We start from the raw sequence: 14849 nt of genomic DNA, 5'->3' as shown, positions 1-14849 counted from the left end.
ACCCTCCGCCTCCTGGGTTCAAGCGATTCTCCTGCCTCAGCCTCCTGAGTAGCTGGGATTACAGGCACCCACCATCATGCCTGGCTAATTTTTGTATTTTTGTAGAGACCAGGCCGGGGGGTAGGGGGGTGGGCCTCCACCATGTTGGCCAGGCTGGTCTTGAACAGCTGACCTCAGATGATTCACCCATCTCAGCCTCCTAAAGTGCTGGGATTACAGGCATGAACCACCGCACCCACCCTAGTATCTTAAATTTTTGACAAGCCAAATAAAACCTAATTTCAGATCAGTTCCATAAGCACATAAGCACATCATTAGTATAATTTGAATACTTTTCATGTGTTATATTAATAATTTAACAACAACTTTAACAAAGGAAGACTAATTCTGCTCAACTCAAAAACAAAAAAGTACAAAATTCAGGTCAGTCCTATTTTTTGAATGAAATGGTTGGGCCTTTAAATGATTGGTTTCTCTACCCACTTAAGTATCTGACAGATTCCTGTATACAATCAAATGATGTAAGTTTTAAGTGTTATTGTTAAACTATCAATTGCATACGGAAAAAATGTGAACTTCACCACGTCAAAGAGTGTAATATAGGCTACTAGCTTTCATTACTATTAGATTCAGCCACCATTCATTCACCCAACATGTCTAAGCAGCTACTATGAGCCTGGCTCTATGCTAGGCAATGGGGATACACTGAACAAAAAAGGTAACAGTTTTTATCTTCATGGGAGTTGCATTCTTCTGTGGGAAATAAAAACAAACACACAAAAAATAAGATAATTATAAAGGTGGTAAATGTTATTAAGGAAAAAACAAGACTTGCCACAGATTATAGTCTTTGAAAGCTGAATTGCGGAATTCTAACAGACCTAAAAATAAATAATTCATAAAGAGTTACATCCAAACGACATGGAGTCTACAGACCTCTACTAATGCATAAGAAAACTACAGACACTGACCATGAAAACAGAGATCAATCTTTCATTGTCAAAGCTACTGAATGGCATTACTTGGCAATATAGTAACTTCAAAAGATAATTAACTTGACATCCTGAATTGAATGCTGAAACAGCAAAAGGACATTAGGTTAAAACTAAAAATCTAAATAAACTATGGACTTGAGTTAATAATAACATATCAATATTAGTTCATTAATTGTAACAAATGTGCCACACTAATACAAGATGTTAATAACAGGGGAAACTAGATGTGTGGATATATGGGAACTCTGCACTATCTTTTCGATTTTTCTGTAAGTCTAAAACTGTTCTAAAAAATGAAGTCTATTAAAAAAAAAAAAATCTAACCAGGCTTCAGTAATGGAGGGAGGAGGGTAGTAGAGGCTTAAACAAGGTACGAAATTAGAAGCCATAAAACTCTCCATTATGAATTAGAACATATACAAATACTCAAGAAATTCAAAGGAAACCTGAAGATACTTAGGAAGTTAAGCACTCCATTCATGCTAAAATATTTTTAGACAGGGAGATGAATGAGTTTTTTCATGCAAACTAAATAGCTGTGCATCACAACGTAAGAAAGGCAATAATATCCTTAGAATGCACAATAAGCACTTTGGATCCTTTTTACCAATAATGATCAATAAGCTTTATTTTATGTTTGGGAACTATCCTGAAATTGACATATAAAAGTTGGACCAGGATCAACTCCATAGGTTCTACCAAGTTACTAACCTAAAGACACAAGTTTATACTTACCTCAGGAAAATATGTAAGCGAAAAGCAAGGAGGTCGTATTTTTACCCCCAAAAGGGAGGAGGGGAAAATAATCTACATATGAAAGGAGAAAAATGATTTCCCAGTTCTAACGGGAGGCAATTTTGCAAGGGTATTAACCTCTGTAATGGCATACAAATCAGTATAAATAGTTCAAAGTAGTAATAAAAGCTATGAGTTTATATCACTTATAAGCCTTCTAGTCAAAACAAATAATGTTTTCTATAACCTCACCTAAAACACCTAGTAGGTACTCAGTGTTTGATGACTCAGAACTAGTCTCTCAATGTCTGAATTTTAAAGACGGTCATGCAAAGTGTGAGAAAAACAAAGGAGGGTAATCGTTCCTGAATTGTCGAGTGTCAAGTTTGTATAATACAGCATAAAACTGAAATTACTACAAGAAGTAATCGTAGAAACGACCATCACAAAATTAGTATCTTGTATCTAATACGGAAGTACAGTGACAGCAGAACCTGACCAGGTAAATGACATAACAATTTCACTCATCAGATAGTAAGGAATATGAAGCATAAAAGAATTATTTAGCCCAAATGGTATTTAAATCTAATTTAGATAACTAGATGAGTTTATTCCTACTCTACTCCATTTTCCAAAGGAAATTCGACAAAACAAAGATGTTTGTTATTCCAAGCCTTCTCTCACATGAATCCTCAATATATCATTGGAAAATACTCAAGAAATGAATAATTAACATTTCCCCAGTAATTCCCGTTTGTACCACCATGAGACTCAAACGCTGCTTCATGTTGAAAAGAGAAAAAGGGTAGGTGAGATGAGAAATATTCCAAGTAAAATGATCATGACATAGCATCTGGCAGAGATTGAAAAATCATCAACACTGCCAAAAGAATTGTCAGTGATGGAAGTCAACAGAACAAAATGAGGTTTTCCGACAAGCCACAGCCCCATCTAACCTAACGGGCAAAAATCTCCACTGCCGACGCTACCCCTTTCACCCCCAACCACCCCATGCTCAAGTCGTCTCCAATTCAGATGTTTCCTCTATGGCCCGACTAATTTCCCACCCAGGTGAAAACCATTTAATAATTTTTTCTACGACCACCCCTTCCCACCTTCGACGACATCAGCACTTCTCAGGGCCAAGCCTCTGGGGAAAACAACGCCCAGATCCCACCCTCCTTGGCCAAGGTTGAAGAGGGCCCGTTCTCAGGAGTAGGGCTTCCCTGAGTGGGCCTCACAGAGCTGAGGAACTGGGAAAAGAGCAAGGAATAAGGGTGGGGCTCAAGAAAGGGTACTGGGGTAGGGGAAACGACGGAGACCGGAGGAAGAAAGGGACGGACAAGAGGCTGGGCGGGGTGAGGGCTGAGGAGGGGGGGCAGATCGACCGGAGACGGCCGGACTGCGGGGAACGGAGACGGCGAGTCAAGGATTGAAGAACCCGGGGAACAGGGTAAAATCTCGGCCGACAGATCCAGGCGGAGAGCCAGTGGCACCGGGGGGCACATCGGGAAGGGCTGCGGTGGCAACGAGCGCGGACGCTAGGCGGGCTGGGAGCCTCCGCGGACGGAAGGGCCGCACCGGGGGCGGTGCGGGGACGCTGCGGCCAGCTGCCAGGAGTGGGGGAGCCACGCACTCACCGCTTTGCTCCCCCAGGAACACCAGCTTGAATTTCCTCAGCGGATTCCCGAAGTCTCCGCCCGCGGACATGGTGGAACTAGAGGAGCTGCCGCCGCCTCAGCCCAGAGACCTCCCGGACCGATGCTGCTCCAGACGGCTGACGAAAAAGGCGAGCGGAAGGGCGGGCGCCGAGCTCTCTCGGCCCCTGCAAGGCCCGGTGGAGGAGCCCGGCTGGAGGGCAGCAGGACTCTCCACAGACTGGCAGCCGCCGCCGCCTCCCGGCAGAGTAGCCTAGCACCGAGCGAGGCCCGCGGCTGGGAAGGAGAGGGCGGTGTCGGCAGGAGCCAGGGGTGTGCTCTGGTTTCCCTAGGCTAGGGCAGTTCCCTCCTTCCGCACTCAACTCCGACACCTGGGGGAGAGAGGCAGAGGGTGGCGGAGCCGGAACCGCAGACGTATCTGGGACCTCTCACGCGCAGCGCCTCAGCTTCCACAGCTGCCGCCGCCGCCGCAGCCCAACCTGCTGAGTGCGCGAGCCTCTGGCGCGGCGCGGGGCGAGCCCGGGCGCGAGCCTGCGGCCCCGCCGGCCGCTGGCGTGCGTGCGTGCGTGCGTGCGTGCGCGCCACCGCCATAGCCATCGCCTTCCTGGTTTGGACAGCTCTACTGGCTCCTCCCGCACGGCGGCGACGGGGCAGGTTAGGTTTCCACTCGCGCCAGAAGAAGCCAGGAGGAGGCGGGGCAAGCCAGGGATAAGTTAGGGGGAGGCTGGAGCCCTTACGTCACTTACGTAATGAGCCAATCGGAAGGGGCCGAGGGCGAGCAGACACGCGAGTGAGGTGGCAGCGTGAGAGCGCGCGCAACCCTAGAGCAGTGGAAAGCGGACCACTGTGGCGGCCATACGAAGTGTGGCGCTTCTCAGTCTTATGGGACAGGAGGGGAAGGAAGGGGAGGGGAGAAGGGTGGGGCGGAGGCGGGGCCGGGACAAAGGTGGAATATGATCCCCCAAAAAGTGTGGGTGGTCCTATAGCCTTAAAATTTGTAAGAGGAACCTCTTTCCTGAGCCCTCAGCCGTGCCTCACAGTCCTCAGATCCGTTCTTCACCCGTGCACCCACCCCACCTTCTTCACCCTCTCATCATAATTCCTCTCACAGCATCTTACTAAATAACATTATCTTCCATTGCTCCCAGGAATTTTATAACTGTCAGAATCAGAGCCTCCCAATTTTGCAGATGAGGAAACTGAAGCCTAGAGAGAGAAAATGACTTGCAAAATCCGTAAAGTAGGCCGGGCGCGGTGGCCCACGTCTGTAATCCCAGCACTTTGGGAGGCGGAGGCGAGTGGATCACGAGGTCAAGAGATCAAGAACATCCTGGCCAACATGGTGAAACCCTGTCTCTACCAAAAATAGAAAAATTAGCTGGGCGTGGTGGCACGCACCTGTAGCCCCAGCTACTCGGGAGGCTGAAGCAGGAGAATACCTTGAACCCGGGAGGCAGAGGTTGCAGTGAGTCGAGATCGCACCATGGCACTCCAGCCTGGCGACAGAGCGAGAATCCATCTCAAAAAAAAAAAAGCCGGGCATGATGGCTCATGCCTGTAATCCCAGCACTTTGAAGGCTGAGTTGGGTGGATCACCTGACGTCAAGAGTTCCAGACCAGCCTTGGCCAACATGATGAAACCCCATCTCTACTAAAAATACAAAAAATTAACGTGGTGTGATGGTGGGTGCCTGTAATCCCAGCTACTCAGAAGGCTCAGGCAGGAGAATCCTTGAACCTGGGAGGCGGAGGTTGCAGTGAGCCAAGGTCACACCGCTGCACTCCAGCCTGGGCAACAAGAGCAAGACTCTGTCTCAAAAAAAAAAAAAATTCCATAAAGTGGCTGGGCGCGGTGGCTCACACCTGTAATCCCAGCACTTTGGGAGGCCGAGGCGGTAGAATCGCTTGAGCCCAGGCATTCGAGACCAGGCTGGGCAACAAAGCCTGGTCTACAAAAAATAAAATAATTAGCCGAATGTCGTGGTGTGCCCCTGTAGTTCCAGCTACTCAGGAGCCTGAGGCAGAAGGATTGCTTGAGTCCAGGAGTTGGAGGCTGAAGTATGGCACTACTGCACTGAAATCTGGGTGATAGAACAAGTCCCTGTCTTTAAAAAAAAAAAAAAAAAAAAAAAGTTCTAAGTGAATAATAAAAAAAGTCCTTACATTTGTGTATAGTATCTTATGTCATTCACAAAAACATTTATGTACATTTTCTCATTATTGGGGAGTTATTTGCTTAGCTGTAGAAACGACAGGATCGAAAAAGTGCCTTCTCAGGCCCAGGGATGAATTGGTGACCTAGAATAAATTACAGGGAGTTCTTAAAATATCATCTAGTCTGGCTTATCAAGACAACAGCTATATCCTCAAACCATCTCTATCAAAATTTACTCCCTTCTGGTTCCTCTCCCAGCCACGTGCATCTAAAATAAAATGCATTTAGAACATGCATCTAAAATAAAATGGTAAAAACCTGGCTTGTGGCATGGACGTTTGATTTTACAAGTAGTTTGTCAGGTCTAATAGGGTCCTCTCCACCATTAACCCAGAACCCTGGCACATACAAAGAGCAGCTTAAACCAAGAAACTTTTTAAAAAGATTATGCAAACAGAAGTGAGTAGCTATTTTCTTTCTGATGGGTACCAAGTTTTCATTATGCTTCCTGAAATAGACTTTAAAGTAACATCTGAGGACTGGAACTATAATTATTTTGTACTTCCTACAGAACTTTATGAATCAGTCCTCCCTGCTGCTTTGGTCTCTGTAGTCACCTAGACAGGTGGTACTATTCCCTGTCATTTTGAAGGGCCTCATGGTATAGTCCACCTCTTACCTAAAATGTTTTAATGTTTTTTTTTTTGTTTTTTTGTTTTTTTGTTTTTTTTGAGACAGAGTCTCGCTCTGTTGCCCGGGCTGGAGTACAGTGGCCGGATCTCAGCTCACTGCAAGCTCCGCCTCCCGGGTTCACGCCATTCTCCTGCCTCAGCCTCCCGAGTAGCTGGGACTACAGGCGCCTGCCACCTCGCCCGGCTAGTTTTTTGTATTTTTTAGTAGAGACGGGGTTTCACCATGTTAGCCAGGATGGTCTCCATCTCCTGACCTCGTGATCCGCCCGTCTCAGCCTCCCAAAGTGCTGGGATTACAGGCTTGAGCCACCGCGCCCGGCAATGTTTTAATGTTTTAAGCTTTCATTTTGCATTGACACATATAGAGCCTCATTATCCTCTGAAGCTGCCTTCGTATTTACCAAGTACTCTGCGTAAGTTTTGTCTTCAGAGACTTTATGGCCTAAACATTGCATATTAAGTGCTATAGTGTATAGCAAATGGAAAAATTACTCAGGAGAAAGAGGAATTAGGCCCTTTTCAAGAGTATTTTCACCGACATTTTCACCTTCATAATTTCCTACACTCACTTCTCTTTACCGCAAATACTCTTCCCCTCCCTTCCCCACTCTTCCCCAATTCCTACTCATCCTTCATTTAAAGAAAGTGTCTTTTTTTTTTAATTTTAAATTGCTTACCACTTAAAGAAGTTATCTTTGTCCATTCAGGCTGCTGTAACAGAATACCATGACTGCGTGGCTTAAACAACAAACATTTATTTCTTACAGCTGGAGACTGGAAAGTCCAAGAGCAAGGTACCAGAAGATACGGCATCTAGTGAAGGCCCACTTCCTGGTTCATAGACAACCATCTTCTCACTGCACCCTCACATGGCAAAAAGAGAGCAAGAAAGTTCTCTGGGGTCCCTCTTACGAGGGGACTAATCCCATTTATGAGTATTCCACCCTCATGACCTAATCACCTCCCTGAGGTCCCACCTACTAATACCATCACACTGGGGACTATGGTTTCAACATATGAATTTTGGGGAGACACAAACATTCAGTCTATTGCACAAGTCTTACTCCCATCTGCTCCCATCCCCACCAACAGTATAAGTACCTTTGCCTGTCCTATTGTACCCTATTCTTAATTGTTGTTCATTGTCAGTGTTCCCTACTTGACTATAACCTCCATGAGGTCAGATCTCATCTTGTATCCCCAGTGCTTGAAGAGTGCTTAATACATAGTAAGCATGCAGCAGATGTTTGCTGACAAAATGAAATAAAAGAGGAATTATTTTTCACTATCTTCAAAGGATGAATGGGATTTGGGCATGCAGAGAAGGAAGGTTAAGAGCATTTTGGAGAAAGAGAACATTACCAAAAATATGTCATGTAATTTGATACTTCTTTCCTAAACCATTACTTATGAAAAAGATGCTGAGAACAGATCTTGTAACTAAAAATTAGGAACAATGGGAGAGGACAGGCTTCACAGCTCCAAATTCACAGTACCTAAAGCAGCTTTCATTATCAATTTAAAGGTGATATCTAAATTGAAGCCCAGGAATATGTAGGGAATCTATCACACAGAAATTGTAATAAAATTATAGCTTATCTTCTGCCCTGAGAGACACAAAGCTGCTTGCAGGGGGACTGATTTTTTTTTTTTTTTTTTTTGAGACGGAGTTTTGCTCTTGTTGCCCGGGCTGGAATGCAATGGCACGATCTCGGCTCACAGCAACCTCCGCCTTTCGGGTTCAAGCAATTCTCCTACCTCAGCCTCTTGAGTAGCTGGGATTACAGGCATGTGCCATCACACCCGGCTTATTTTGTATTTTTACTAGAGATGGGATTTCTCCATGTTGGTCAGGTTAGTCTCGAACTCCCAACCTCAGATGATCTGCCCGCCTTGTTCTCCCAAAGTGCTGGGACTACAGGCGCGAGCCACTGCGCTCGGCTGAAATTTCTTTTTTTTCTTTTTTTGGAGACAGAGTCTTACTCTCTCCAGGCTGGAGTGCAGTGGCACGATCTCGGCTCACTGCAACCTCCACTTCCTGGGTTCAAGCGATTCTCCTGCCTCAGCCTCCTGAGTAGCTGAGATTACAGAAGGGTGCCACCATGTCCAGCTAATTTTTGTATTTTTAGTAGAGACGGGGTTTCACCATGGTGGCCAGGCTGGTCTCACGCTCCTGACCTCAAGTGATTCGCCTGCCTTGGCCTCCCAAAGTGCTGAGATTACAGGTGTGAGCCACTGCGCCCGGTCAATTTCATCTTATTCTTAGTGACAGGCACTATTGCATATCCAGCAATGCACACATAACACACACACATCCACCATATATACTAGAGATGACAGATGTGTTTCCAGCCTCCTTTCAGCTAAAGTATAGGCACATGAGTCCATCTGAGCCAGTGGGAGATGAAGGAAATGTGCTAGAGGCTTTTTTATTCTAAGAGAAGAAGAGATATAGAGAGATATATTTTCTTCCTTGATGAAAAGGAATAAATAAGAAAAAACTGCCTTTTTCCTGCCATTGATGTGGCTGTGTAAGGACATGATATTTAGAGCTAAGATAGCTCTTCTGAACATTAATATATAATTCTAATGAAAAAAGCCAATCACTGATGATGGCTAAGCGGAAAGCCACTGTACCAACCCTGGAACTGGCCTTCCTCTGGATTTCTTTTTAGTAACATAATAAATGTCTTTATATTTAATAATACCTTTATGTGTCTTTGTATTTCTTTGTTATTGTTACTTCGAGCTGACATTCTCATCTTTAGATCCCTTAAAACACCTTGCATAGTTGCTTGACTATTAGGCACTCAATATTGTACGTATATATATAAAGTAGTAGTTATCAAACAGGAACTGCCTTTTTCTGTTTAGTACTCCCTAAAAAGGGATTTACTACTGTTGGAGAGGCAGGAAATCAATAGAAGGAGAAAAACTGTCCAGCTAAAAGGACTGAAATCATATTGCTCACATTTGAAACAAATAATAGCTCTGGCAGGAATTCAAATTCGATCAAATGCAAAGACCTTCTAACCCACACTGCAGGGTATTATAATCATTGCTACTAAAAATAATAGTGGGTCAATATACAAAGCATGAAAATGACAAATGCTCAGTAATTCAAGGTGACCAATTAAATGAGTACAATTAACACAAGATATGTTGAAGTAAGTCTCATTTTTAAAAGACCACAAAAAATAAAGGTGGAGAGGAGTCATGTTAAAACCTGTTTTCCAAATACTTTGTCCTATAAGGACTATGCCATTGGAGAATAAAGATTATTCAGTCAAAGTGGAGAAGGTGGTAGAACTTAAATGGAATGGTCCTTTCTGTAATTATAGCCAATGAATAGCTAAGTCAGAAGATATTTTTGCTACAGATTGATCTACAGAATCTATTTTTAATAATTCCATTTTGTTCTGTTCATGTGAATCATGGTCCCCGTTATGAATAATGTGATTTCTCAGAGCCTTGTAAGTGAGGTGTTACTTCCAGGCTTTGAAATTGCAGTGGGGGAAGAACTTGCTTCTTTTTATGCTAGTCCAGAATATATAAAATCTGACACATTGCTGGAGCTCTCCTCTCCCCACACTCTATCCCCCACAAATAATAAAGTCTCCTCTAAGATGTACAAGCGAATGAATCACTCCACCTGCTACTAAGTGATAATCACTCTCAGAGTAGAAGAGAACAACTGCCTCTACTGCTGTTTATATAAAGAACAGAGCATCTTAGGACAGAAAAGTGAGACCAACACTGTTTGCACTGAAATACCAACAGACTGCACAGCCAAATTGTAACTTGCCAAAGAAGCCAAGAGAAACTATCTTTCTGTGAACATTTCTTCGGCTTTTCAATTAACACAAAGTAATTAGGACTTTATTTTACATAAAATCAAAAGATATCAAAATAATTACAGAAATTGTAGCTCAAACTATCGAGTGAGATTATAAGCCACAACATCACAGGGAAAACAAACAAACTTCCAGTTTTAGGAAGATAAAGATGTTCTGTCTTCTTCTCTTTCTGAAACCATTCCAAAACCAGAAAAAAGAAATTAAAATGCAAACTCTGGGTTTGACATCTCTAACCCAGAGCCATAATATTTTAAGATGGGAGACAAAGATAGAGCAATGGTAACTGACTAAGCAGAACATATAAAGTGCTTACTGAAAGATGAAGTAACAAGAAGCAAGTCAATCAACTAAGCAGAACTGCAGAAATTCTGCTCAGGAATGTGAAATACCAGGTACCACATAAGGTAGGGGTAAAACAAGGACAAAAACAAGAGAATTGTATCAACGACTGTATGAATAGCATTTTAAACCCATCCCTTTCTATGGTGAAACTGAATACAAGAAGCTCTCGGCGGCAGAGCGCGGTGGCTTACGACTATAATCCCAGCACTTTGTGAGGCCGAGGGTGGCGGATCGCCTGAGGTCGGGAGTTTGAGACCAGCCTGGCCGGCATGGTGAAACCCTTACTAAAAATACAAAAATTAGTCGGGCGTGGTGGCAGGCACCTGTAATCCCAGCTACTTGGGAAACTGAGGCAGGAGAATCGCTTGAACTCGGAAAGTGGAGGTTGCAGTCAGCTGAGATCGCGCCATTGCACTCTAGCCTGGGCAACAGAGCAAGAATCCGTCTCAAAAAAAAAAAAAAAAAAAGAAGAAGAAGCTCTAGGCTCAGTTAACCAGGCATAGTAAAGTACCAGGGTGAGGTACTGCCAAAAGACAGGGGAATTCATAAGCAATTATCTCTTTCCAAGCACCTTCCATAAAAATGGCAGGCAGTCTCATATGCCCAAAAAAAAGACTAAGAGTTTCGCTCTTGTTGCTCAGGCTGGAGTGTGGAGTACAATGGCGCAATCTCGGCTCACTGCAACCACCACCTCCTGGGTTCAAGCAATTCTCCTGCCTCACCCTTCTGAGTAGCTGGGACAGGCACATGGCACCATGCCCGGCTAAGTTTTTTGTATTTTTAGTAGACACGGGGTTTCACTGGGTTAGCCAGGATGGTCTCGATCTCCTGACCTCATGATCTGCCCGCCTCGGCCTCCCAAAGTGCTGGGATCACAGGCTTGAGCCACAGGGCCTGGCCCACATTAATTTCTAGACCAGCGTGGGCAACATGATGAAACCCCACCTCTACCAAAAATACAAAAAATTAGCCAGGTATGGTGGTGCGCTTCTGTGATCCCAGCTACTCGGGAGGCTGAGATGGGAGGATTCCTTCAGCCTGGGAAGTGGAGATTTCAGTGAGCCGAGATCATGCCACCGCACTCCAGCCTGGGTGACAGAGCGAGACTCCATCTCAAAAAAAAAAAAAAAAAAAAAAAACACCAATTCGCATTATTTTCATCAATAAAGACAAAAAAATTCCAAATCACTTTTCATACCAACTGTCTTCCTGGTTTTACCTGACAGGCTGTTGTTTCTGTTGTCCAGATCGAAGATTATCAGGGACAGTGTGCAGTCTTTCCAGAGGAGGCTTGCAAGAACACCTACATTGTAGCTGTACTCCAATACAGACAACAAAGATTACAACAGGGTTGACATGTGCCCTTTATATATATACTCCACTATCTTTTGATGAGGAAAAAAAAAAAAAAACCCAGTTTATTTGCTATGTGATCCATTTACTAACATTATCATTTCAGAACCTTTCACCTGGAAGAAACAGAAAACCCAACACCAAATAGTTTAAATGGCCGGGCTCTGTAGCTCACATCTGTAATTCCAGCACTTTGCAGTGGCCGAGGCAGGAGGATCACTTGACGTCAGGAGTTGGAGACCAGTCTGGCCAACATGGTGAAACCTCATTTCTACTAAAAATACAAAAATTATTCGGGTGTAGTGGCGGGCGCCTATAATCCTAGCTACCAGGGAGGCTAAAACAGGAGAGTTGCTCGAACCCGGGAGGCGGAGGTTGCAGTGAGCCAAGATTGTGCCACTGCACTGCACTCCAGCCTGGGCAACAGAGGGAGACTCCGTCTCAAAAAAAAAAAAAAAGAAAAAAAAAGTTTAAACAATAGGGCAAACCACAAAAACAAGCCCTGGCCGGTGCAGTGGCTCACACCTGTAATCCCAGCACTTTGGGAGGCCAAGGCGGGCGGATCACGAGGTCAGGAGATCGAGACCATCCTGGCTAACATGGTGAAACCCTGTCTCTACTAAAAATACAAAAAAAAAAAAAAAATTACCCAGGCCTGGTGGCACGCACCTGTAGTCCCATCTACTTGGGAGGCTGAGACAGGAGAATGGCATGAACCCGGGAGGCAGAGCTGGCAGTGAGCAGAGATCATGCCACTGCACTCTAGCCTGGGCACCAAAGCAAGACTCTGCCTCTAAATAAATAAATAAATAAATAAATAATAAAATAAAATTAGCCGGGCATGGCGGCAGGCGCCTGTAATCCCAGGTACTCAGGAGGCTGAGGCGAAAGAATCGCTTGAACCAGGGAGGCGAATGTTGCAATGAGCCGAGATCATGCCATTGCACTCCAGCCTGGGCGACAGGGCAAGACTCCGTCTCAGAAAAAAAAAGGAAGTCCGAAGCTTCCAGGAAGCTTCCAGGACTAGTTAATTCCCTCCCACCCAGCAATGTCTACAAGAACCAGGTTCTTCTGTCTTTCTGCTCTGCCTTTCTCAGTGTATTGACTTTACTCTTAGATACTAGCTTCCCCAATAATCACAAGATTGCTGCTACAGTTCAAGCTGACACATCTATATCCTATAAAGTCCAGGGAAAGGAGCTGCCATCTATGTATCTCTGTAAGTAAAAAAAAACATTTCCCAGAATCCCCCATTAAACTCCCCATTACATCTCACTGGCCAGAATTGCTTCATATCCCCATCCTAAATCTGTCACTACAAGAGAAATGGGATTACTAAGACTAGGATAGAGAGATCTATGGCTGTGTGAAGAAAGATAGATTTTTACATTAAAACTGTAATTTTGTTATGAGGAAAAGATGAAATATAATATTTGGAGCCGAAAGCCAATGTTCATTACAATAAACACACAAATTCAGTTTGGAGTATGCTTTGTCCTGAAATATTCATTTGTTCATTTATTCATTCTACAAACACTTTTAACTAGTGTGTACCAGGCACTCTGCTTTACTACTGGAAATACAAAGCAGAAAAATATTTGGTCCTTACTTTTTTTTTATTTTTTGAGACAGAGTTTCGCTCTGTCGCCCAGGCTGGAGTGCAGTGGTGGGATCTGGGCTCACAGCAACCTCCGCCTCCTAGGTTCAAGCAATTCTCCTGCCTCAGCCTCTCAAGTAGATGGGATTACAGGTACCACCACCACACCCTGCTAATTTTTTTGTAGTTTTAATAGAGACCGGGTTTCACCATGTTGGTTAGGCTGGTTTTGAACTCCTGACTTCAAGTGATGCACCTGCCTTGGCCTCCCAAAGTGCTAAGATTACAGGCATGAGCCACTGTGCCCAGCCTGGTCCTTACTTTTGAGGTTTTGAGGTTATATTATTCTACTGGTGAGGCAAGCATGTTAATATATATATTTTTGAGATGGAGTCTTGTTCTGTCAACCAGGCTAGAGTGCAGTGGCACGATCTCAGCTCACTATAACCTCTGGCTCCCAGGTTCAAGCGATTCTCCTGCCTCAGCTTCCCCAGTAGCTAGGATTACAGGTGCCTGCCACTGCGCCTGGCTAATTTTTGTATTTTTAATAGAGGTAGGGCTGGTCTCGAACTCCTGACCTCATGATTCACCTGCCTCGGCCTTCCAAAGTGTTGGGATTAGAGGTGTGAGCCACCACGCCTGGTATATTTTTTCTTTTAGAGATGGGATCTTGCTATGTTACCCTGGCTGTTGTTGAACTCCTGGCCTCAAGTGATTCTCCTACCTTAACCTCTCTAAGTGCTGGGATTTTAGGTGTGAGCCATCATGCTCAGCCTTAAAAAACTAAATGTAAGTAAGAATAAAGTAAGTAACGGGGGTACAGGTACTTTATTTATTTATTTATAATTTTTTTGAGACAAGGTCTCACTCTGTCACCCAGGGTGGAGTGCAGTGGCATGATCTCGGCTTATTGCAACCTCTGCCTCCTGGGCTCAAGCAATCCTCTCACCTCAGCCTCCTGAGTAGCTGGGACTCCAGGCTGCGCCACTATGCCCGGCTCATTTTTTTGTATTTTTGGTAGAGATGGGGTTTCACTATTTTACTCAGGCTGGCCTTGAACTTCTGAGCTCAAGCAATCCTCCAGCTTTGGCCTCCCACAGTGCTGGGATTACAGGCATGAACCACTGATCCAGGCCCAGGTACTTTATAATTCTATTTAACTTACTAGATCTGATAAGAAGCATATATTATGGTCTATAGACCACAGAGATCATGCATATATTTCATATATCATCCACCACTTTGAAAACTAAGATATGGGTAAATTGTTTTTTCTTTTTTTGTTTCTTGTTGAAACGGAGTTTCACTCTTGTTGCCCAGGCTGGAGTACAACGGCGCGATCTTGGCTCACCACAACCTCTGCCTCCCAGGTTCAAGTGATTCTCCTGTCTCAGTCTCGCAAGTAGCTGGGATTACAGGCATGCGCCACCACACCCAGTTAATCTTGTATTTTTAGTAGAGACAA

The 14849-nt window shown here is 44.4% G+C and overlaps 1 protein-coding gene across 3 annotated transcripts in view; it reads right to left on the bottom strand.

Annotated features, from left to right (window-relative positions):
* The window catches only part of RAB6A (RAB6A, member RAS oncogene family), a 92571-nt gene extending 88610 nt beyond the window's left edge, over positions 1-3961 (bottom strand). For all 3 annotated transcript variants that reach the window (XM_003910396.5, XM_009186913.4, XM_021926289.2), the window contains exon 1: positions 3371-3961. In XM_003910396.5, coding sequence (XP_003910445.3) covers positions 3371-3440 — 70 coding nt within the window. In that variant the 5' untranslated portion in view covers positions 3441-3961. The remainder of the gene's footprint in view (positions 1-3370) is intronic.
* Between the last annotated feature and the right edge of the window lie 10888 nt (positions 3962-14849).

The sequence above is a fragment of the Papio anubis genome, chromosome 12, assembly GCF_008728515.1.
Source record: "Papio anubis isolate 15944 chromosome 12, Panubis1.0, whole genome shotgun sequence".
Lineage (NCBI taxonomy): Eukaryota > Metazoa > Chordata > Mammalia > Primates > Cercopithecidae > Papio > Papio anubis.
Note: the sequence above shows the minus strand (reverse complement) of the source record. Positions and strands in the feature narration are given on the sequence as shown.